This window comes from Arvicanthis niloticus, chromosome 15 (genome assembly GCF_011762505.2).
Source record: "Arvicanthis niloticus isolate mArvNil1 chromosome 15, mArvNil1.pat.X, whole genome shotgun sequence".
In the NCBI taxonomy this organism is placed as follows: domain Eukaryota; kingdom Metazoa; phylum Chordata; class Mammalia; order Rodentia; family Muridae; genus Arvicanthis; species Arvicanthis niloticus.
Genome location: NC_047672.1, coordinates 9,428,413 through 9,453,491, shown reverse-complemented (window position 1 = coordinate 9,453,491; position 25,079 = coordinate 9,428,413). Strand labels below are relative to the sequence as shown.

The following is a 25,079-nucleotide window of genomic DNA, read 5'->3' as shown; positions in this document are numbered from 1 at the left end:
CAGGTCAGGATGGAGACCTGGAAACGCCCCGCATGGTGAACCAGGCTCTGCTGTGCTCTGAGGTAACTCTGTGGTAAAGCTCAGGGAGCTCTGTATGCAGCAGCTGATGGGACAAGGACACAGAGACTTCCTGATGTCAACAGCAGAGGATCCTCTTGTTCCGGTGGTAAAAGAATAAGACTGGAGGAATTAGCATTGTTTAAAAGATCATTCTCTGCAGGGCACTTTGATCACATCTTTCCCAATCTTAAATGCACTACTTTACTCTGAGATACAAATCATCAGACTAGAAATTCACCCTGATGTATATAAGATGTTCATCAAAGCTGAGAAAAATGGTATCTCTCACCCCAGCTACTCAGAGACGGAGGTAGGAGGATCGTGGAGTTGAGGCCAGCCTCAGTATATTTCAAATTTTAAAAAGGAATTTAAGGACTGCGTATAGAGAACAGCGTCAGAGCTGTTACCTAGTGTCCTGAGCTTGAACCTCGGTACTGAAAAGGAAAAGGATGCATAACAAAGATGTAGACTTTGCGACACACACCGGGGTTTTGTGCTCAAGATGACAAATGTGAGCAGTTTTAGGTACCCATCAACAGACAAGACTGATAAAATAGCAGGCATCCGTTCAAAGGTGTATTGTGCCTTAGAGACAGTAAGCTGGACTAAGAAGGAGGCAGCATTAGAATGTTCTGGACACCAGCTTGCTGGCCTTACATAACTGACTAGCAGAGGCAACCCAGGCAAGTGGATTACTGTGTCTAGTGTCAGCATTCTCACGAGCGGCGTGAAGAGCAACAGCACTACATACGGAATGGGTGGCATGAATCTGCTGCGTGAAAGGTACAGGAGGACCCATGGCCTGCATTAAGATATCTGCGTTCTTGTTCATGCAGATTAGCCGCCCCCAACCAGTGTGGCTTTGCTGTCCATGGATACTTAACATTGTCTGGAGGGAGACCTTTTTGACCACCACAATTTGAGGTGCTCCTGGCGCCCAACAAGTAGATGTTAGGGATACTTCTATATACCCTTCAGTACTGGCGGCCCCAAGCAACAGTCAAAACGTCAGCGGTGTGGAGGTGAGACATCCTGACGAGAACGGGGGCACCAAATATGCAAACGTATGGCGAACAGCTGTGTTAGCACAAAGCCGATAGCCACGAGCGAGCGCTTCACACAAAGACTCGAGGAGAACAATACTATCTGGAAACCACGAGAAACTCTTTCCATTTCTACTTTTCAAACATTTTTTTTTCCCTACAAAGCATATGTTATTTTAAAATACTAACTTTTTGGAAGGAAAATAATTTCTAAAAAGTGTACTGGCTGACCAGCAGATCCAATGTCAAAGCCATCAAAAAACATTCCATGTTGTTATTGTTTGAGTAACGCTTTCACTATGAAGGGCAGGGTGGTGTTAAACTTGCAATCCCCCAGCCTCAGCCTTTCAAATGCTGGAACTACCGGTGCTCTCCACTCCACTGGGCAAAACATGGGATTTTTAGTAACGATGTGTAATGGTTTATACTGATGGACAACTCACCAGGATCTAGACTCCCCTGGGAGACAAACCTCTGGGCATGATGTGGGGAGTTTCTGGATCAGGTAAACTGAGGTAGGAAGCGCCATGCTAGACTCGGATGGCACCTTCCCTGGGCTGGAGCACCATACTAAATCAAAAGGAGAAATCGAGCTGAGGACCAGTGTTCATCGCTCTGCGCCGTGACAGCGTGAGCAGCTATCTCATGCTCCTGCTACCATGCCTTCCCTAGCTGCATGGACGGTAGTTTCAAACCGTGAGCCAAGATAAATACTTTTTCTCTCCTTAAGTTATTTTTCTCAGGTATTTTGTCTCAGCAACAAGATAAGTAACTAATACTATGTTAGCAAGATAACAAGTACTGGGGGCAAGAGGTGACACAGCAGAATCACTTGCTCACAAATAAAAATAATGGAAAGTGAAGGGTTAACCGGCCTACCAGAGAGATAGGGGTGCCCAAAAGCCCCATTGGTAACGTCCACTTACTAAGTGTGAGGATTCCAGGTTTCTAGAGACAAGCCATCTGGGGCATGGACGCCAACTCCTGATGTGTACACATGATAAGAGTGTGTAGTGTACGGGATGAACGGCAGTGTACGGGAAGGGGAGGAAGGAAGGTGTCTTTTGGGCCAGGTGCGTGAAAGCTGGGCCTGAGCGAGACTGTTCTGAGGGGACTTCTGGCACCTTCAACTAAGCTGAGGGCGAGCAGCAAAGCCTGCTTCATCCTTGTGGTAGTCCCAGGTTTGTGGAAATAGCGGGGGGGGGGGGGGGCAGATTTAATTCACCTTTTAAATACAGAAGCACTTTTCAGTTTAGAATTTATAACCTGTGCAACCTTGGGAATCATGACCAGGCCCAACCCTCGGAAACGACTCAAAATGTTACCAGAATATTGTCAGAGTGGTGTTCTGCTTCAGGGCCTGTGCAAGGCTCTTCCCTCCTTCCGGGGTGATGCCATTGGATGCAAGGCTAGAAAGGAAAACACAGGGGATGGATTATTACAGGCATGTCCATAGTTGGCCTTGCTGTCAACACTCAGTCACCTGGGAAGTTTCTGTCTAGACACAGCACCAGATAGAAAGCAGGGTGCTTGGCCCATCAGCAAGTGCCTGAGAGTGAGAGGTCTGGAAAGACCAGGTAGAAACAAAGGCAGAACTCCGGGGTTTGCATTTGACCTGAAGGCCAAGGAATCCTGGTGGTCTGGGAGTGGACTGTGCCAGGCTTGTATGTGTAAGGGCATTCACGGGCCCGCCCAGGACATCTGAGAGTTTCAGAAACCCATGGCAACTGGGCAAGTCTCTTTGGCTAGAGTCTTAGACTCCTTTCCATGGTAGAGCCTGTAAGACTCTAAGACTCCAAGGTTCTGGGGTCAGGCCAGGACACTAATGGATGGCTGTTCACAGGAAGGGAGGGTCACCCTCTGTCCTATAGTCATTTGAGAAAGAGGAGAGAACAGAAACCTGCTGGCCAGTGTCCCTTCCGTTTTATCTGGGCTTGAACATTGCTCCCAGTCTCTGTCCCTACAAAGGGCACACATGGAGGAAACTGAGGGGCTGCAGGTATCCCGTGTCATCCTGTTGTTCACTGAGCACATGAGAATAATGCACTTGACCACAAGCCTCACGCCTGCTGAGAAAAACTTTAGCCAATCAACCTTGCCCCAGTAGAAAAGCCAGGCACCCCCTCCCAACAGCTCCTCCCTGGGCTCCACATCTCAGAAGGCATGTTACCTGAGAGTGGCCAGGCTGGGGTGGTCCCTCAATGCCTCTGCGAAGGCCTTTGCCCCTTCGTCTCCAATCTGATTGCCCCACATCCTGAAAGCAGAGGTAAGAAAAGGACCGTTACACGGTCACACCTCCATCTGATGACAGCTGCCTCTTGGTTCATTCTCAACAGGCAACTCCCAGAGCAGTTACCTCAGCCCCAGCCTGCAGCTGCGTAAGAAGCCTGCCCTGGGCTACCAATTACAGAGGGCCGTGAAGGCAGTGACAGCCTTAAGTCCAGAGAAGCAGATCAGCAGGTTGTGCAGCTCGAGACTAGCCTCTCTGAACTTCGAGAAGGCTCCAGTCTGAGACACTCAGTAGGCAACTGCCCTAGAAAGAAAATCCCAGGTCCCTCTGAAGGGTCATGCACAGGAATTAGATTCCTACCCTGGATCAAGTGAGGTAGCAAAGGAATGGCCACTGTAGACAATTTTGGCCTCCCAGGAAGCCAAGGCCTGGAGCTAGGCTGAAACCACACCAGCAACCTTCCCTGTATGTGGCAAAGATGTTGTCAACCAGGCCCTGCATGCCACTTCAGTCCCAGTGGAGAGTTAGAACATGGAAGCTGACTCCCCTCCCCATGCAGGCGTCTCAGACGGCAAAATAAACAATCTGCCTAGTGAAAGTCTCACATCAAGCTCTGCCACGGGAAAAGGAGTCTCAATAGAGAACCTGCCTCCGTCAGATGGACCCATAGGAAACTCTGTTTCCCATAGGGCATTTTCTTGATTGATGATTGATGTGAGAAGGCCTAGTCCAGTGTGAGCAGAGCTATCCTTGAACAGAGCACACCTTGTTCCTGGGGTGCACAAGAAGTCAGACTGGAGTGAGCCCCGGGAGCAAGCCAGAGTGCTTGCGCACTCCTCTGTGGTCTCTGCTTCAGTTCCTGCCTCCAGGCTCCTGCCTGAGTCCCTGCCCTGACTTTCCTCAGTGACAGACTGTGATGGGGAAAATGTTAAGCCACAGAAACCCTTCCCACCCCTAGCTGATTCTGGTCATGGTGTTTATCACAGCATTAAGAAAGTAAACGAAGACAGACACCTATACTGTCTGTGCAACCTTAGGTAAACATTAAAAATGTCTTCAGACCCAGTTTCTGAAATCCTCTGTAAAGTGGGATGAGGGCAGCTTTGCAGAGTAGCGAGCGGTTTTGTGAGTCCATAGATATTAGCCCTTAGCCCCTGGCCCAGAAGGGTTGGCTGTTTCCAGGAGGAAGAGAGTTTCTGTCTCCAGGGAACAGGACAATCTGCCAAATCTGCCTACTCGCAACAGGTCCTGCCCTTAGCAGCAAGGACCAGTGGGCTGCTTTCAGATAGTGGCAAGCAGACCAATGAGCAAATCTCCGGAGGACGGTCAGCCTGAGCTATGAGGCCCAGGTTTTCAGTACTTTGCTGAGAAAAAAAAAAATGGTGTGCATAATACAATTAAGTGGCATTGGTTTCTAAATAAAGTGTCAGAGTATTTATGATGCAAAACTAAGTGAAAAATGAAGATGAAATCTGTCCACATGGTTGGCTTCTGCTATGTAAGAGTAATAGGAGGGGAATAAGGAGATGGAAGAGTTTACATGCTCTCAAATACCAATGACACTTCCCCCTCTCCTCCCCTCTCTCACCCAGGCTAGCCTTGAACCTGATATATAGGTGATGCTGGTACTAAATTGTAACCCTCTTGCCTTCACCCTCCAGAGTCTGAGATTGTAAAACAATATCCAGCTTAAAAACAAATTCTGGGAAGACAAGTTTATTATTGTTCATCTGCCCTGTAGTTCCTCAAGAAAACCACCTATGTTCTTTTTATAATCTAGGAAAAATTACCATGTCACACTATCTTCTTAAGCACAAGGGGCTACCACTCCTGTCAGTTAGATGGCTACAGTTAACGAGCCAGAAAAAACAAGTGCTGGCAAAGAGGTGGAAGAAATGGGACCCACGTGCACGGCTGGTAGGAGTATAAACTTAGGTACTGCCATGAGGAACATACATAGGGCCTCCAAGAAATCAGACATAGGGGACAGAGCTGGCTCCAAGGATAAGAGGGCCTGGGTTTGATTCCCAGCACCTATATGACAGCTTACAATCATCCATAACTTTAGTTCCAGGGTCCCAAATGCCCTCTTTGGTCTCAGTGGCATCAAGTGGTACACAAACATACATGCAGGCAGAAGACCCATATCCATAAGATAAAATTTTAAATTAAATATATAATAAAAAAAGAAATCAAAAATAGAATTAACATTCTACTGTAACCCCAGTGGGGGGCTGGTTAACCACAGAAAATGCAAGCAGGATAAGCCTGTCAACAGTGTTCACAACCTACGTGTCTAGTGACAAGCAGACCAATGAGCAAATCTCCAGAGGACGGTCAGCCTGAAAGGAAAGGAACTCCCACACAAAATAACAGGAGTGACCCTGGAGGCAGAATGACCCATGGGGTGTCATGTTAAGTGAAACAAGCCATCAATAAATGAATAAATAAACTAACTAACTAAACTAACTAACTAACTAACTAACTAACTGTGATATGCTCACTTCAGATTTGGATGTCTAGAAATGGATAGAATGCCAACTCCAGAGCCAAGAAGCGTCTTGGAGAGAACAGTCTTACGGCTGTCTTATATGTATGAATTAATGGCACTGAACTGCACAATTAAACATGGTGAAAGTGGTTGACTTTATACTGTGTGCATTTTACCATAATTTTTAATATAAACAAAAGCTATCCAGAGGATAATAAATTCTTAAAGCCAAGACCAACTGCTGGCAGCAGTGAATACGCAGAGCTAGGATGGCTCCTTCCAGTCCCCGTCACAAAGACACTGACTTCTAAAAGAGTAACTAAAAGTTTGTATAGTTCTGAGTGTCACTGCCTCTGGGACTTCCCACCCACTTTTTATGCAGATGCCACCAGGGTGTCTGTGCTGCTGGCCCCTGGGTCCCTCTGGCTCCTGATGTCCAGAGGAGCAGCCAGTGCCCACACAGCCGGTAGGTTGTGTGTATCCATGTGTGTGGGAGGTCCCTTCTACTCACCCAACATCAACGATGGAGGTGCTGTTCTTCACAGCCAGAGCCACATACTTCCCGCCCTCACTCGTTATTCTGTTTTTCCCAAGTCTGCAGAGAGAAACACACACAGTTAGTCTCTGTATAGAAATTCCACCCAGGCCATTCTTCTTCCCAGCACTAAGCCCACCAGGCCTTCTTGCCAGTGTGATCTTGCTCCATATCTATGTCTGGGGTCTCTTCTCAGGGAGGGACCCACAGCCTGGGACCAGACACCCGAGGAGATTGCTCATGATCTCTGTTGGTGGTCAACCACTGGAGCCTTTCCTGGGATTCTCTAAGTGACCCCAAGACCATCACTCACTTCAGAAGGCTGGAGAATACTCATACTTACTGACATTGCCCAAGGTGCCTGTTTCCATTACCAGGACTGGATGGTCATCAGCCTGAATGGGCTTATCTATGACAGTGCCAAGGATCAAGCTCCCTGGGAGAGGAGGATCTTTCTCTGGCATTTCAGAAAGGTCAATAGATACAACCCTTCTTCCTAGCCAATAGCTAGGGAGATTACCGTGCTAACTCCCCACCAACGGGTGGCCCTTTCACAATCCAGACCCTACACTGGGTCATAATTCCCACACAGGATGGGCACACCTGGCCAGTTGGACCAGTATGGCCACAGGGCTGGCAGAGGCTTTAGGGTGAAACCTCTTTATGATGACACTGGTTCATGTAGTAATGAAAAAGGTGATCTGGGTATTTGTAGAGAAAAGCAGTTTCTAAGGAGTCCCCGCCCCTTCCCCACTTACTTACTTAAGGTGTGTGAGGCCTCTGCATTCATCCAGGATTTGGGCCACATACCTGGCTCCGATATCAGTGATCTGGTTGTTGTATAAACTTGGAGAGAAAGCACAGGGCCTTTGTAAGTCTCGCTGTCACTTGAACACCCCCTCCTACAGCGAGTACATGCTGCCACCGATTTCCCACTGTCTAGATTTCAAGGGAAACTCATAGAGCCCAGAGTTTGGGCTCTGTGTCAGCCTGGCTCCAAAGTCAGACGTCCCTTCTGTGCTGAATCCTTACACCGCTCCACCCCATGGTTACAGGGAGAATGAATATGCCACCATGCACGGCTCTGACACACAATGTAGTAAATACAGGTGATGGGGATTTAGGTTTTCTGAAGAGTAAAGTCCTGTGGTTTTTTTTTTTTTAAAAAACATTTTCCCTATTCATTCTGACTGAAATGTAAGACCAGTAAGGCAGCAAGGGTCCTCTCCACTGTCTCTCATCATACGTAACAGAGAGGAGCGTGGGATCTTTTGACTATGTGTCCTCATGCTCCAGGGCCCACAACTGAGGTCCAAGGGTGTGCAGTGACAGAAGTAGCAGCAGCCATGGGGCCACCTACCCTCACCTCAACTCTAAAACTCAAAGCTCCTTATAACTGATTTAGCAACTGACTTGAATCTCTATGTGGTCTTTACTTGACCCTACTTGGTTTTGAGTATCCATTCCCTTTTCTGAGGTATTTGAAGAGGGTACTAGCTAGGACCTCTTTGGCTATGTCACTACTATTCAACATATATGCCCCTTGCTTTTGACCTAGGAATAGACCCGAAGTAGTCAAGTCTAATGCATATACAGGTATTTTAACCTCTACAAAACCTATCCTGATATGCTCTCTCTTCATATCCTCCAAAGTAGCTTGCCTGAATTGGGTCTCAATTGTTCAAGCAAGGAATCTGGGGCTCCACGAGAGCTTGTGATTAGCTCAGATCCTACTTAGATATCGATTGAGCCTAGAACAGAACCCAGAACACGTGTGGTGGTACTCGCCTGTAAACCCAGCACATGGAGGCTGAGGCTGGATGATGCCAGCAGTGGGCATGGTTTCTGTCTCCAGTGGACCACATGGCTGTTAATTTTCTGTTGCTTAGAACTATGACAAGGTAGCAGGCCCAGGATCCTCAAGCAAGACTCACCCCAGGAATGTCACGATTTTGTACTTGGTCAGTTCCTCACACAGCACCTTCACCCCTGTGTCAGTGATCTGGTTGACGCTGAGTCTAAAACACAACAGTGAAGACAGCTGCCAGTCAGGGCAGTGGAGCTTCCAAGGCCATACTCAGTCCAAGAATGTATACAGGCAGGGCCAACAACAAGGCTGTAGCCCAGCCCTGAAACAGAAGGGTCACAGAGACCAAGAAGGGCATGTGTAGCCAGCGACCTCCAACACCCTGCATTTTGGGTGTGGCTTATCCATCCTCTCTGCACAGTGGGGATCATGAAGTCTGAAACAAGTCCACCTTTAGAGATCACTGCCACTGAGGGTACCCTTGCCTTTTAGGAGTGGGGTCAGGGCATGAGATAACTTGCAAAATACTGAACAGGACAGTCCCCACTTAGAACTGACCCAGGTCCAAAGCAGGAGGAGGCCTGGCATCCTGCTGCCCAGGGAGATTGCTCGTTTGAAGCAGCTCTGGGTGGGAAATCTCAAGAGAAACCAGTAGCTTTCCTGGAAAGGGCGGGTCTTGGCAGCAATCCTCTCCAGCTAACTCCTAATGCAAACCCTGCCTGTGCTGGCCAGACTGGGCACTGACCACAGGACAAACAGGAAAACAGGGCCTCAGGGGCTGCTTCCCTATAGGTCAGGGGCCAGCCACAGGCTGCAATTTCTCCAGAAAACTTTCTGAACCAGCAGAATAGCTTCTCATGACCAACATGTAACTGTGTGTGTTTGTGTGTGTGTGTGTGTGTGTGTGTGTGTGTGTATTTATTGGTAGTCCAGGGGTAGAACCCAGAGCTTGCAGCATGCTAGGCAAGTGTGCCCCTGAGCTACCACGAGCCTTCCTTTTCATACCCTTTCCCATTTCTTTCTCTCCCCACCCCCAACCACCAAGCAATCTCTGTAACAAGCTACCCTGACCTTGAAGAAGAAAAGCAGCAGAGAGACAACTCGAGAGCAGGACCCCCGTTCCCACCCCTCATGAGGGGACAGGATGGGAGCAGCAGACTTTCTACACTAAAACCGACTGGCAAATGCTGAAGGCTTTGCTGGCCCAACCAGAGCTGCTCAACCCTAGCGGGGTAAAACAACCAGAGAAGCAAACAAAGAAAGAGTATGGCTACGCTCCAATAAAACTTTACTGACTAGCACAAGCCACAGCTGGGTTGAACCCCAAACTGACATCCATGACAAATAAAATGTGGACAGAAAAAGGTTTATTATCAAGCCACATCAAAAAGATAAGGGCAGCCTCTCCGAACTCGTCCCCCACAGTGCTGGTCTCAGCACAAGCACAGGGTGCTCACAGCAGAGCCATTCCCTTGGGTCTCAAACCTGGGACAGAGGGCTGAGATGCTCACTAACATATCAAAGCAGACCCTGGCTGTCAGGTTCTCCCAGCATCCCTCAGTCCATACCTGCTCCTTGCCAGCATACCCTGCCCTCTATCCTGAACTGTCCAGCCCAGGGACTGGGCTGTCCCTCCCCGAGCTGTTCGTCCAGACATGACTATGCTGGTTCTTTTTCACTCTTTCTGCCCTTTTAGACTCTTGGTCTCTTGTCATCTCCTGGGTCTTCCCCTCCCCCATCTCCCCATATGGGCCAGCTTAGTCTGGTCCTGTTTGCCCCAGACTCTCCCAGATGCCTCTGGCTATGCTCTTCCTCATATCGATAATAAAACATTTTCTCCACCATACCTGTAAGAAATGATATTTGCTCAGGATCCCCGAGACCAAGTTCTAAGCACAAAAGAGATTTATTGGCTCCAGAGGGACAGAGGGCAGGGAATAAGAGACAAAGACAGGAGAGAGGATGAAAAAGAAGGGGAAGGGAGCAAAGGAGAGGGGATAAGGGTACTTGTCCCCGTGGGGACAAAGGACTGCCTCTGGATAAGGAGGAGACAGGTATAGTACAAAGGAAAATGGCAGTTTATAAAGGTAGAAGGGGAAACCCTGTGTTAAGATGAGGTGTTTAATTTTAATTGGGCATATTAACTGGGTGAGCCAAAAGGGGGCTTTTGATTTCAGGACTGCAATACTTTGAACTTTGGTGGTCAGCCTCAGTGGGAGGAAGGGTCCAAACAAGGAAACAGGCCTCTTTGGGGTTAGCCTTAGCAGTGCCATGTAATGGTTTTTTAGCAAGGCAGAGGGAGTGAGGAATAAGAGTGAAGCCTGCCAGATCCGTGCTCTCCATGGGTGAGCTGGCTAGTGTCCCTTCAATTTCATTGGCAACAGCTCTTTGAAACCGTTAGGAGTAAGGCTCAATAGTAAGTGCTTGCGTGGTGTGTATGGTGCCTCCAGTTCAAACTCCAATACTGAAGAGAAAAATTAAAAAAAAAAAAAAAAAGACATGCCCTTCTTGTGATTTCTTCTGGCTACAATACTAAGTAGTTGGCTGGAGCTACCATCTTGTGCAGCCATATTGGGTCAGGATGTAGAAGCCAGGTAGTAAGACAAGAGAGAGCTGGGTTCTGGACAGAGAGACAACATATCAGCCTTTAATCATGCATTCCTAGACTTGGCTCCAGAGAGAATAAGATATATGTAACCCACCAAGATGTGATGTTTTTTTCACACTTTTTACTGCAATTAATCCTACTTCATGTCCTCAAGGGACTCAAAGTGCTTCTGCAAAGTCGACCATAATAAGCCCTGCTTTTCTATAAGCCATTCGTTCCTTTGTGAGTGTGGAGAATAGCCAGACCGGGGGTGGGGGTGGGGAATCCCACTCTGCTCCTGAGCTCCTTACAGAATAGGGAGTAGGTGTCTAAATGCCATGGGGAGACTATGCAGGAGAGTGGCTGTCTCCCAGCACCAAGGACAGGTGCCCACATTGGTTCGAGGCTGCCTTCTGTCTTCAGCTTCATATACCCAGAATCACCCACCACACAGTTTCACCTCGTTCCCAGGCCTAAGAATGAGCTCCAAAATTCCACTGTTCTGCAGAACTGCATGAGCCAAGCTGAGGCAGGTCGAAGTCCCTGCAGAGACTGACCAGGTTTGTTTCATGTAGGAAATGCTGGCAGAAGAAGCACAGTAGCCTCTCATTTCTACTACCAAGCAGGAAAACCACCCCAAGGCAGCAGGCATGCGGCTGCCGTTTTCAGGAGAAGCAAGGACGATTAGTTCATAGTCTGCTTTCCCTGGAGCCACAACACATACCAGGAGCCAAAGGCAAGCGCCCCTGCTCTTTCTGAGCCTCAAGCTAATCTTCAAGGGCAGCTCTTCCCCTTCTGGCCCCACCACATCTCAGCTATGGGGCCTGGAGCAATTCTTTAACTTCTCTATGTCTCTGCTTCCTATTTGCCTAAATGGGCAATGTTGTTCCAAGGCAATAGCAGCCCCTGCCTCTACAGGGACTGTAGCTGGCCTTTGCTGCTTTGTCTGTTCTTCTTTTCCCCACCCTTTATCTCCACCCTGTTTCACCCATCACTAGAGAGGAGAGAAAACATGGGAGGGGTGGGAGGGAGATCTGAATCTAATTTCTTCTTTTTCTTCTTTGAGCACAACCAACAACCAACAAACCACAACCAACCCCACCTGAATGACCAGAAACCACCAACCCTTTGGGGGCTTTAGCATTTATATACCCTCTGAAAAGTTTCCAGGGTTCCAAACATCATACAATGGCAGGAACCGTCTGCAGCTGGCAAAACCATGCCTCTGCTAGAGCACGAGGCAAATCACTGTCAGCTGCAGCAGACAGTCCAACAAAGGCCCCACATCCCTACACCTGGGATTAAAACCAAAGCACAGTTTTACAGTATTTCTGTCTTTTTCAAAGAAACCAAAATTCCAGACAATTCCAGAATTGTCATTACAGGGGAAAGAGCATTAAGCTGGTTATAACCCTAATGCATTTCACCTACTTTCCATGTACACTTGCTGTTGGGTTGGCCATGCAATTCTCCTTTGAGGCTTCCTGAGATTGTAGTTAGTTAGCTACGGGATGCCCACCTGGATCCGAACTGATCACCTGACTCGCTTTCCTCCTTGCCTCCCCCACCCATTCCCAGACAGAAGGGTTGAGCCCCTGTGTAATGGACAGACCAAGAATCCCGAACCAGTCATGAAGCTCCAAGCCCTTCACTCTCACCTGATAACCGTGAGACGGCTAAAGCAAGGCTGCAGCTCCTGCACGCCATAGTCATTGAGGTTGTTGTTGTCCAGGTCTAGGGCCAGCTGCTTGCGGAAGTGATGCAGGACAAAGGACAGGGCACTGCAGTCGGCAGAGCAAGCGTTGCAGAAGGCCAGCTTGAGGTAGTCAGCACTGATGCCCCTGGCGGCTAGGCGCCCCACCTTCTGGCTCTGTGTCTCATAGATGCAGCGCAGCATCCACAGGAATGTGGGCATGGCATGCACCTGGTTAAAGCCTCCAGACTGGACCCGGGGTAGGCTCTTCAAATAGGAGCGCAGGCTGGCAAACAGGTGAGCCCACAGGGCCTTGCGTTTCTTCCTTAGGATAGCCTTGGGCACCAGCTGCCGAAGGATTTTCTGTCGGGCTTTGGCTAGGAGCCCGCACAGGAAAAGGTTGGTGAATTGGAAGTGATCTTTGTTCCTGAAAGGATCGGGGCCCAACCGGCTACTGCTACCCAGGCACCGGAAGGAGAAGAAGGAAGGATGGCAGGATGAGCTTGCTGCCTCCCCGGGAGACGTCCATTCTCGAAAGAACCTCAGCAACTCCCAGTTGCTCACTTTGTCATCTGCTACCAGAAAGAAGGCAGTGAAGAAGGCCTGGAGCGTAAGGTGGAAAAATTCGTAAGACTGCTGGCCCTGCTCAGGGCCCACATCGGGCAAAGCTCGCAGGAAGCCCAGCTGCAGATCTCCTTCCTGCAGCTTCGAGGCCTGCACTTCCTCCTGGCCAAACACAAAGAGGCTCCTATCGGTCCCTCGGTGAGCCACCTCGCCCAGGGCGAGCAGCGTGCGCCAGCCTGCGCGTAGGGTTTCCGCCGGGCTGCGGGTGTTGCGCTGCATCAGGCTGCTGGGCTGCGTCCTGTTGAGGTGCACCTCAGTGACCAGCAGAAAGACATCAGTCAGGGTCACAGCACAGTCTGGCAGCTGCGAGGAGCCCTCGAAGGCCGTGTGAAAGTGCTGGAAACAGCGGAAGATGATCCAGCAGAAGAGCGGCACCCCGCACAGGCTGCAGAGGTTGGGGTTGGCATCCAGCTGCTGCAGCAGGTGCTCCTGCGCCGTGCGCTCCGGGAACATCCGGCGGGCATAGGCGCGCAGGTGGCCCGGGGAGAAGCCCCGGAGCAGCACCTTTTTGCGCAGGAGCTGGCGGGGGACCTCCACGCCTGTGCGAGCAGTGAGCAGTTTGCCCGCACCCTTGAGCAGCCTCCCGCTTAGGAGGTTAGCTAGCAGGACCAGAGGGTGAGCCGGCTCCCAGGGGCAGCAGCTGTCCGGTACACGGCTCAGGTCGAAGTCTGAGTGCAGCTCGTCGAGGCCGTCGAAAGTGAAGAGCGCTGTGTGGGGAAAGCGCAGCAAGAAGGAGAACACCTCCTCGGGGTCCTGCTCCGGGTAGCAGAAATGCTTGAAGAGCAGGTCCTGCAGACTCAGCGTGTCGCTCTCCTTGAAGCAGCTGAACATGCGGCAGCGGAAGTGGAAGAAGAATTTGGCTGTCGCGGCCAACCTGCCAGACGCCCAAAGGCTCTGCAACCTCTGCAGCAGCATAGATTTGCCCACTCCGGCGTCCCCGAACACGAAGACAGTCTCACCGTGCTCATTGAGGACGCCCGTGCTGTGGTCCAGCAGGCAATCCAGGCCTCCTAGGCTGCCCAGGTTTTCATTGTTGAAGCCTACCAGCTCCATGAGTGTGTCCATATAGGTCTCCTCCAACAGCAGGTCCTCCTTCTGGGCGTAGCACAGCATGAACTTGGAGTCGCGGCCCAGTTGGTGTCGCAGCTGCTGGGTATACCTGCTTACTGGAGCGGGGAGGAGTGTTTCCCGGCAACCAGGTGAGGGGACAGGGAGTAGATGTATTAAACAGAGCGGCTTGGGACCGAGAGGCAAGCACACACGTAAACAAACAGCCCAGACTCTGAGCCAGTGTCCCAGAGCTTGAGGGTCAGGACTTCCCTCCCTCTGCTCGACTTACTACAGGCCCCTCCAAGGTCAAGTATGTGAGACAAGCTTCCCTTGTTCCTCTACACAATGTTGTCATTGAACTCTAGAGACAGAAGCCACTCACACTTGAGGGCCAGGCTCTGCTGTCCCATCCCAGTCCACGGTTCTGTTTGAATAGTGAGTCTTCACTGAGAGTCTTGTATGGGGAGAAATCACCTCAGCCTTTCTTTGCTTTGTAATACTGTTCTTGAATAAGGGTCTGACAAAACTGTATGTCAAAACGTTTGGTTATAAAACTACAAGGCTGGACATTAATCCGACTTACAAAGGAGCCTTGCCCAGCTTCAAACATCACATCAAATATGCAGAGCTAACACAATGCAACCGCTAGCTCCTGGGTGAGCACCCTGGGGCACAGATGCTCGGTGTAAGTCCCAAGGTGAACCCTAACCTGCCACAAGGGGCAGAGATGACATAATGTGCTCCATGATTTCTGTGCTCCCGCAAACCTGAATGACAAAAAATGGGGGCTTATGCCAAACAAAAGAGTGTTCTACACGCTCCTTTAAAATAGTTTTGTTATCCATACGATCACTCCTGGATTCAAAATTTGTAAAGAGAGATGGGTATGGTGGCACACCTTTGTAATCTCTGTACTTGGGAGGCTGAGGCAAGAAGATCAAGAGTTCAAGGCCAGCCTGGACTTATATTGGTAGATCGTGCTACCAAAACACAAATCCTCACAAAAGAAAAAGGAGGAGAAGGAGGAAGAAGAGGAGGAGGAGGAGGAGGAGAAGTTGTTTAAAGCTAATTGTACATTATTATTTATAGCTTACTTGGACCTAACTCATAATAATTCATATTGCAGAAATTTACTAATTGCATTATGTACTAGTCATTTAAGTTGTAGTAAATTTATAGAGTACAATAAGTGCTACAATAATTGATTCTTAGAAATCTCTATCACCTCCTAAAGTTTTTGGAGCTGATTTATAGCCAGCCTCCTGTCCCAACTCCAGATACCGACAGCTGCCAGTGGGCTTCCTCTCTTTATAAATGTGCTTTTCCTGGACAGCTCATAGATGTGAAATCCTACAACATGATTCTATCATGTAGAATAAATTACTCAATACATGGTGGTCATAGCCAAAGGAACCAAAAGAGAAGTCCTTGAGAGAACCGCTCAGCGTGGGAATAAATGTCTAAACACACACACACACACACACACACACACACACACACACACACAGAGGGAGGAAGGAAATAAGGCAGGCAGGAAGGAAGGAAAAGAACTGTATGAACAAGAATGCCTAAGGACAGCTGGCACCTTGGGCTACAGGAGCAAACCCAGCCTTGGCACTGATGCTTGGCTTGTTCTCTGTAAACATTCATTCTCTGGGAAGGTTATTTTTGTTTCCAAGTATAACATCTTGAATCTGATATGTCCCATGAAGGCCCATGAAGCCAGTCATCTGACTCTGGGTAGCTGATGGATCTTTAAGGCTATGACCTCACCAAGATGAATTCCACTGACAGTTTCATAATCTGATAGAATTGTTGGGAAGTGGCAGAAATTAGGAGGTGGGGCCTAGTGGGAAGAGGCGGTCAGTGACTGTATCTTGTCCCTGGCTCCTTGCTGTCTGTCACTGTTGGTAGGGAACAGCAGTTCTCTGCCATATTCTTCTACCATAATGCTTCTGCCCCCACTTAGGCACATGGCAAAGGAGCCAGGCAACCAGGGACTGAGACACTAAAACAAAGCTTTTCTTCTTTAAGTTGCTTTTCTAGACATTTTGTCATGGAGTTGTAAAGTGTCTAGAACCCCAGGTCAAACTGGAGTCTAAAAATTAGAGCATGAGGCCCTTGTTTCTGATAGCTGTCAATAGCTGTCACAAAGCAGCATTAGAACAGATCACCCTCTCCCAGAGCAGACTCTGCCCTTATGCTGCTGCTGCCCTGGTCACCTTGCCATAGACTCTGAACTCCTGGAAGACAGCACATTCTATGCCTGGGCATTAACTACTGCATCCTCAGTATCCAGCACAGTGCTTCAGCATGTGAATGAGTTGGGTGTGTCATAAAAACTACCGAGCTAAGCAGTCAATGAATGAAATCTGTAGCACTTTGAAAACATGGACCAGCTCCTGAGTGACCAAAGAAATTTACCTAGAATCAAACCTGGCAACTTTGTTGTTTTCTGGAAAGGTATTTATTGCTATCATTGTTGTTGTTGTTGTTGTTATTTGTGTGCTGGAGGTTGAGCTCAGAGCTATGCACACTAGGTAAATACATTACCACTGAGTGGTATCCTAGCCCTCCTAGAACGAACTTGAAAAACAAACGAACAAAACCCACAGTGTCAAAACTGCTGTCTCTGTCAGAGAAAGCAGTGAGCAAGCACTCAGAACAAAGGTCATTTCCATAATTTGTGGAGGCCCAAAATGAGCTACAAGACAGGGAAGGAGTGGTAAGGCACTGGCCCAGCATGCCTAAGGCCCAGGGTTCCATCCCTAAAACCAAAGCAAGCAAAAGGAAACAGACAATGTCTCTCCACATGTTTAGTTCAGTTGTAACCACCTAGTCTGTGCTCTCGTGTCAGGGACCATCTCTTCTTTCCAAAATGGAAGGACCGCTGTGGCTTGCTCAGTGAGGTAGAGCCTAAAGCCACCAGCCCTTGCTGGCTGGCTACACATTTATGCCCACGTGGGCCACAGTATTACAGCATTCCCAGACCCCAGTGCCTTGCCCCATGCTCCAGCTTGTAGCCCCACTGTGCTGACTCCTACCTGGGTCAGTATTGACGATAGTTTTGGTCTGAATGAGCTGGGAAGGGGAGAAGCCAATCTCTGATAGCCACAGCCTGAGGTCCACGTAAGCATCCTCCAGCCGCTGTAGCACGTAGAGGAAGAACTCTGACACCTCCTCGCCTTTGCTCTGCACCAGGTCAAGAATCTTTCGGACCTACAGACAACACACACATGAAGAGCATGAGCTGGTGTGAAGGGCATCTTCCTGTCAAAAGGATCCCCGTGCACCCAGCCGCTAATACAGTAGCTGTAGTCCAGCTACCTCCATGCCCAGTATAAGAGTCAACATGGAATCTGCAAAATGGGCCTCTTTAGCAAGACCTCATCCCCTTGGCAATAAGAAGCCAGGAAGAATCTGTGAGCCTAAAAACAGATCGGACATAGGTAGAGCCCTCCAGCTGTGGTCTTTTCTCTGCCTTTTTCTGCTAATCTCAAGTCACTGACATCCTGGAACAAGCGTGCTAAGGAGGTAGTCACCTCAGAGACCTAAGAAAGTAGTGTAGCTGGGCTACCCTGCAGGAGGGTAACATGACTCCCATCGATCATATGCTCAAAATGGCCTTTTTATTTAAACTACAGGCAAAACAATCAGGAGTTGTACATGGTGGCACACACCTATAATCCTAGCACTTGGGAGAATGAGACAGGAGGATCATAGTCTCAAATCAACCTAGACTACAGAGCGGACTCTGTCTCAAAAAGCAAAAAATGAGTGGGGAGCAAAAGGGAAGCCCACAGCATACTGGCAGCTCCTTGGGTATCCCTTTCTGTCTCTTCTCAAATAAGTTCTTCATTTCTCTATCCAAGGACTTCCAGGCCTCTGTTATACTTTTCAGAAGATACCACCCCCACCCCCCCAAGCTTGGGGAACTAAGAGTTGCTCAACTTCCTACTTCATAGCATGGGAAAGTCTTCAATGGGGCTCCACCTTGGGAAGCAGTCACTTCTAAATCTGGCTTTGTGGGTGGCTACCCAGAGTCTTTGCCTCTGTGCCCTTTGGGGTGTCGAGACACTGAGTGTGCTGCTCTGTATCACCTAATAAAGTTGCCTAGGGATCGATACCCACGATCGATACCCACAGCAGGGAGAGCTGAAATGGAAGGGCTTGCTCCAGCCTCCGACAGAAGTAAACTGTTGGACTGGGCAGGACGTTAAACACTTGGGCATTTATGATTCTATCAAGACCCCAGTGTGAATGGACATATGTCATCAGTCTCTGGACATATGTCATCAGTCTCTTCTGTAATGCATAAGCTAAGGCTGAAGGATGACAATAACCCAAAGACCACAGTGTGAGTTCACATATATATCATCAGAACTCCTGTGCTACAGAAGCTGCATGGGACTAAAAACAACAACAAAAGACCCCAGTGTGAAATTTTACCCAATAAACCAAATTCCCCCAACACATCCGCAGGTGTCAGCAAGGGGAACCACTGCTAGAAACCCAGGCCAGTGACTGTCGGTCCCCCAGTGCACCTTGTCAGGCTTGGTGGGACAGGCACATACAATCTCTGCATCTTCGACTGAGAAGTAGCCATTCTCCAGCAGGTTGTCCACCAGACACTGAGTGTTCCGAATGTTGGTGACCAGGTGTTCCCTGTTGATCTTCAACAGTCTGATGTGGGAGTGACAACCGGATGGGATGCCTTCCATCTCATGATGGCCGTGCCCCTCCATTGCTCAAGTAGCCAGCAGCTTCTTTTCTCAGATTCATCTTTGACCACATGTGTCTGGCTGGCAGACTGATAATCAGGATTCAGGGCCGACGCCCAGGATGCTGCCTTTCATTGCTGACCCTGAAGAGGTGAAGGACATCGTTAGCAAAGCAAACTTCACGGGTGGAGTCTCCCCCGCCCATCTCCCATCTTTCCTTGCATTTTTCTACCCCCAACAGGAGGAAGTCATGCCTAAGAATTTTACCAGGGAGGCTGAGCAACAATTTTGTTGTAATACATATTTAATCTCAGTCCAGGGTTTCTATCTGACCTTTGATCATTCAGTTCCCAGATAAAACACACAAAATTTTTTTATATTATTAATAAGCTTTAATCAGCATTATGGCTGGGGAGATATATCTACCTTCTATGCCATTATGTCTACTTCTCTGCCAGGAACCCCAAGACATGACTTACCATATTCCATCTAGGCCTTTCTTACTCAAACTGGCCAGTCCTCAGGGCCAGTTCTCACTACCTTTAACCCATGGTGTCTTCTCTTTCCTCCACCTTCTCTCTTCCTCTTGGTCCTCCTCAGACCCTAAGACTGGGAACCGAAACCCCATCTATCTCTCTTCTGCCCAGCTATAGGCTGTAAGCATCTTCATTCAACCAATAGATTTAAATCAAGGAGCAACTGATACACTTGAAGATTTTCTCCTCCCTGAGGCAACCAGGCCTTGGGGGCCAGTTAGCACTACAACACATAGCAACAGACCACACCTCAGCACAATTCATTGCTGTGGGTGGTTTTCTGCACCACTAAATGTGTTCATCAGAGTCACTGTCTCTGCAGCGAGAGGCCAATGTCAGGGAAGAAAGATTTATTCTTCCTCCTTGTTTCAGTCCTTCTGATGGGGAAGGCATGGCAGAATAGAGCAGCTCTGTCTCCACATGGAGACTGGGGAGGAGAGAGTGGGAGAGAGAGGAAGACGGTCACTAGAACTCACTTCAGGACCCATGGCTTCTTCAGCAAGTGCCACCCAAAAGACATCAGGGTGATAACACCGAATTCAAATGGCTGTCACACTGAGTCTCTGGCATCATCCTTTGAAGGAAGATAAAATACGCTAACATGGTCATCTTCACTTAGACTTTCACTATCTTTCTGGAATCTGTAAAGCCAACAAGGATGTAGAGGGCAAAAAGTATTTGTGCACACAGGCACGGGAGACACGAGAAAAGTTAACTCACAGGTATCCTTCAGAGGAAAGAGATGCTTAACTTATCCTGCTTCTGGAGTGCTGAGAGAGGATGTAGTTTATAACCTGGTGACCCTCTGCTGTCTGATGAGCCAGGCTCTGCCCATCTCGCCCAGAATTTGTGATTTATTTATCCCAGGCCTTTCCCTCTAAAACCTTGAGCATTATTTAGGCCATAAAACTCCTCCTTGTGAGAGACTTCTTTCTATTTTACAACAGCCCAAGTGGCGACTATGCCTTGGGGCCATGCATTGTGTTGACCTCAGTGTTCTCCCTAGACCATTATCTTGAGGATTGCTTCTAAGTCAACAAGAACTGATGTTACAAATGAAGCCGTGTGTCCTCTGCAAAGAGCTTCGATGTAAACACATCTGGGCTTTGTTATACTCACAGGGCCGAGTCAATTGTTATCACAAAACTTTCCCTCCAAGTCACGTTGTGCTTAAATATGGCTAAAGTAGATAATGTGATGTCAGACCCCAGAAGTCCTGGCTCAACACCCGTCCCAAAACCTGACTGAACCAAGTTTAATTCTTGTCTTTCTGAGGATCATTTCATTGCCAGTTATAAAGCCTACAGGGGCCCTTCTACACAAGGAGGGTCTTGTTCTAAATTTAAATGTTATTATAAAATGTTGCACACAAAAAAAAAGTCACACACTGAAATTAACCAGATCCAAAGACTATATGTCTTAATGAACTTCTAAACAGTTAAAAAAAAAGCCATTTGCAAAGGAAGCAATAGACCTTCACACAGGGTTTTGTTCTTCTATAGTCAAATACTTATCTACTACCCCAAACAAAAATTCTAAGACACAATTAAAATAAAATAAAAAAAATAAGGGGCTAGAGAGATGACTCAGAAGTTAAGAACACTAGCTGCCCTTCCAGAGGTCCTAAGTTCAATTCCCAGCAACCACATGGTGGTTCACAACCATCTGTAATGGGATCTGATGCCCTCTTCTGTTGTGTCTGAAGACAGCAATAGTGTGCTCACACATAAAATAAATACTTTTAAAAAATTAGAAAAACAATTAGCTTTATACCCCTTTCATAACTCATGCTCATTACTTGCATTTAGTTCTCATTGTTTGTTTGTTTGTTTGTTTGTTTGTAAGACAGGTCTCACTGCATAGCTCTGACTGCCAGGATTAGAGGTATGCCCAGCCTTGTTGGGGTTTTTGGATGGTATTTGGGAGTGCTACAAAGATAGCTTGCTGTGCAAGCATGAGGACCCTCTCAGCACCCAGAGTCAGAGAAAGAGGATGGAGGCATATGCCTGGAATGAAGGAGGCGACCAATAATCTTACCTAGCTATGGTGCCTATGACCCACATCAATGGCCAGCATGGCACAAGAAACTCGAGGGTACAGTAGTGGCACATACACCTTGGTGGTAACCAACAGCTCTCTAGCTGGACTCAAGACCTGCTCAAAATTGGGACCAACGCCTGGTCCTAGAAACCTAGATAATTACTCAGTGCTTAGTGAAATCATGGTTATTAGAAGAGAATCTACAGCCAGGCAGTGGTGGCACACACCTTTAATCCCAGCACTTGGGAGGCAGAGGCAGGCGGATTTCTGAGTTCGAGGCCAGCCTGGTCTACAGAGTGAGTTCCAGGACAGCCAGAGTTACACAGAGAAACCCTGTCTAAAAAAAAAAGAAAAGAAAAAAGAAAAGAAAAAGAAAAAAAAAGAGAGAAGAGAATCTATAACTACTAATTTATTAAACCAGCATAATCTCAGCCAACAATTTATAAACATTTGTCCTTATACCCACAGATCAGAGTAATTATCACCCTTCACCAGGGAAACTTTGCAACAGATGTAGAGCACTGTAGAAAAATCACAACTAATCAAAACGCCAAGTGGTGGAGCCCAGTCCCAGTGGGTACATCTACAAAACATTGCCATACCTAAGGCTCAGGAAGCAATGTTGGAAGAAGGGGCAGAGATACTTTAAGAACCAGAGATTAAAAGGTCGTCTATGAGGCTGTGTCTCCTAATGATATCAGAAGCTACATCCATAAAGCCTCACCAGTGTGATGGCCCAAATACAGATGACACCAATGAACATGCCAAACTGGACAGAGAAAAGCCTATGAGGCCTCAACCCTACACAAGGAATTATAGGCAACTGGTGAAAGCTGGGATCAGGACTGTGTCAGCCCTGAAAGCATACATACAAGTAACAGTATATGGCCTGAAAAGGCTATATGTAGGAATATATTGCATATATATATATATTCATATATTGCATATTCTGTCTAGGCTTCTCTTACTCAGACTAGCCAGCCCTCAGGGCCAATTCTCTCTTCCTTTAACACATGGTGTCATGAAATTAGTGGGGAAAAAAGCCATGAGTTTGAAGGAGAGTGAGGAAGGAGAATATGGAAAGGTTTAGAAGGGGGGGAAAAGGAACGGAGAAATACTATAATTAAATTATCACTCAAAAACATTGTAAAGTGCTTTAGAAATGTATATTGTGACATCAAAAAATAAAAAGTTTATAACCATAACTGACTAGCTCAATAAATAAATTATAGTCAAAGAAACTAGGACAAGAACTGTAGCAGCAGCGTGTGATTACAAAGGATGGGGCGGGTCTCTGGGCGTCTGTGAGAAAAGTGGAAGCTGCAGCCCAGAGTGGAAACTTTCTCTTGAAAACTATCACAAGTCTAAGCCTACAGCGAAAGGCCTCAGTTCTCCCTGGGGGGAAAGGTGGGGGGGGGGGGGGAGGTTGAGCAACTTCCTTCATTCCTCTTGACAGAACTCTTATCAACTGGGAGTGGTTTGTTAACTCTTTCCTGTGCCTGCAATTCCCACAAAAATTGTCCCTCAGCTTCCCAGGCTTTTCCTGTAATATTCACCACAGGCACTTCACAGTGTACCAGCAAAAGGGGAAGCTTTCTCCTGATTTCGGACCACCTGAACAAAGCCACGGGTCACATGACCCCTAGCTGGCAAAGAGCCTGCTTTTTTTTTTTTTTTTTTTTTTTTTTTTGTAGTTTTCAGAGGGCAGTTAGCTCTCCTTGGAAGGAAGTTAAGGAGGGATGGACATCAAAGAGAAAACAAGAAACACATTGCCTAATAAACCAAAGCCAGAGAGACAGCGCAAACTGCCATGAGACACCTCAGCGAGGGAGACTAATCATGAGCGGGTGCCAGAGACGGAGAGACAAGCATCTCCTGATTCACAGTGGTCCCCGATGTCTTACCTGCCGAAGGGTGGGTCCGGTGGGGCAAGTGGAAGGCATGAGGGTTGGGGGAGGGAGTAGGGACAGCAGAAGAGTAGGGGAAGGGGAGGGCTGGAGAAGGGGAGGGAGAGAAGGAGAAGAAGGGGCGGAGAAGAGGAAGGAGGAATGGCAAAGGCTGAGTTTACAGAGTGAGGCCACTCTGTAGGGGGAGGTTTGCCCAGCCCTAGATATGGAGCCTTGAGGACGGGAGTTGAAGGGAAATCCTGTCCAGACAGTCCAAGGAAACAGCCAAAGAAACCGTTCAAGGCCATGGGTGTGGCCTGAAAACAAGTCCTTGGCTGCAGAATGCAAGGTGGAAAACCAAGTGGAAAAATTAGGATAAAATATGCAGGTCATAAGCAGAGGCAGATAGAGTATGTTGGTAGGAGGAAATCCTTGAGTGTGTGTGTGTGTGTCTGACTGTCTGTCTGGGTGTGTCTCTGTATGTTTCTGGCTTTTTTATTTTTTTAAGATGGGGATCTTGCTGTGTATTACTTTAGTTATCCTGGGACTCCTATGTACCCCAGGCTGACCTAAACTGACAATCCTCCTGCCTCAATCTCCTGCATCCTGGGACTTACAGGCCTGGGCCATCATGCATGCTCTTTCTGTCTGTCACTGATCTCTGCATTCTCTCTTGCGACTTGGACTTCTGAACTCGATATGCAGTGGATGCTGGGGGACAGAAGTAACTGAGAGGAACAAAGATTAGAGAACAGGGTCTTTTTTTTTTTTTAAGTCTCTCTATGTTTCTTAGTCTGGTCTTGAACCTATAAGCCCAAGGGATTGACTCGGGGTCCTGAGTTCCCACAAATAAGACAGTGCTTGGAGAGAATAATTCTAAAAGATGATAGAGCTTATATACTTATATAAAATAAAATACAAACCTCATGGTAATTCTATTTTACTATTTAAAAAATAATTTATTTAATTTTATTTTCTGTGCATTGGTGTGAGGGTGTCAGATCCCCCAGAACTGGAGTTACAGACAGTCGTGTGAGCTGCCACGTGGGTGCTGGGAATTGAACCTAGGTCCTCTGGAAGAGAGCCAGTGCTCTTTAACCACTGAGCAATCTCTTCAGCCCCTATTTTACTATTTTTTATAGTATTTTTTTACATTTATTCATTCAGTATGTGTGCATGCACTCCCATGTGTACAAGCACCAAGGTGCATGTGTGGTGGGCAGAAGACAGCGTTCCAGAATCAGTTACCATTTGGGTCTGAGCATTAAAATCCAGTCATCAGGCTTACAGGCAAGCACCTTTAGCCCTTGAGCCATCTCACCAACACTGGAAATTTCATTTTTTTAAACAGTCACATTAATGAAAGTAAAAATAAGCAGGTGACTTAATGAGATATTTCAATTAATTAAATATGTGCAAAGCATTGCTCTAATATGTCCTCGGTAAAACATGCTGTTTCCTCTGAGAGTAAAACTTCCATCTTGGAGGGAAGCTTTTTGAGACACAGGATGTTAGAACGAACAGTCCATCATGCAAGGAAGCTCATTAAGCTCAACAGGTAAACAATTCAAGCTTCAGGAAGTCCCTGAAACTGACAAGATACACTAGACCCCTCTCTCCCCAGGCATGTATAATCTGTAAGGACTGCTGACTGATACTATCAGACAAGCTGAGCTGCCCAGAAGAGGCTGGAACCAATCAGCCCCCTGCAAGAAGAGACCAGCCGAGATGCTTGGAAAGGACGCTCTCCAACCTGTTGAGCTGCCTACAGACAGC

At 47.8% G+C, this 25,079-nt stretch overlaps 1 protein-coding gene across 5 annotated transcripts in view; it reads right to left on the bottom strand.

Annotated features, from left to right (window-relative positions):
• The window catches only part of Nod1 (nucleotide binding oligomerization domain containing 1), a 52,314-nt gene that overhangs the window by 5,912 nt on the left and 21,323 nt on the right, over positions 1-25,079 (bottom strand). The window contains exons 1-9 of one of the 5 annotated variants that reach the window (XM_034519509.2): positions 23,322-23,454; positions 18,665-18,984; positions 17,165-17,339; positions 12,412-14,236; positions 8,294-8,377; positions 7,122-7,205; positions 6,336-6,419; positions 3,274-3,357; positions 2,429-2,512 (exon numbers count right to left, since the gene is read on the bottom strand). In XM_034519509.2, the coding sequence (XP_034375400.1) occupies positions 2,429-2,512; positions 3,274-3,357; positions 6,336-6,419; positions 7,122-7,205; positions 8,294-8,377; positions 12,412-14,236; positions 17,165-17,339; positions 18,665-18,865 (2,621 nt within the window). In that variant the 5' untranslated portion in view covers positions 18,866-18,984; positions 23,322-23,454. Of the gene's footprint in view, positions 1-2,428; positions 2,513-3,273; positions 3,358-6,335; positions 6,420-7,117; positions 7,206-8,293; positions 8,378-12,411; positions 14,237-17,164; positions 17,340-18,664; positions 18,985-23,321; positions 23,455-25,079 lie in introns of those variants that run through there. The other 4 variants (XM_034519506.2, XM_076913315.1, XM_076913314.1 and 1 more) reach the window with 4 other exon arrangements.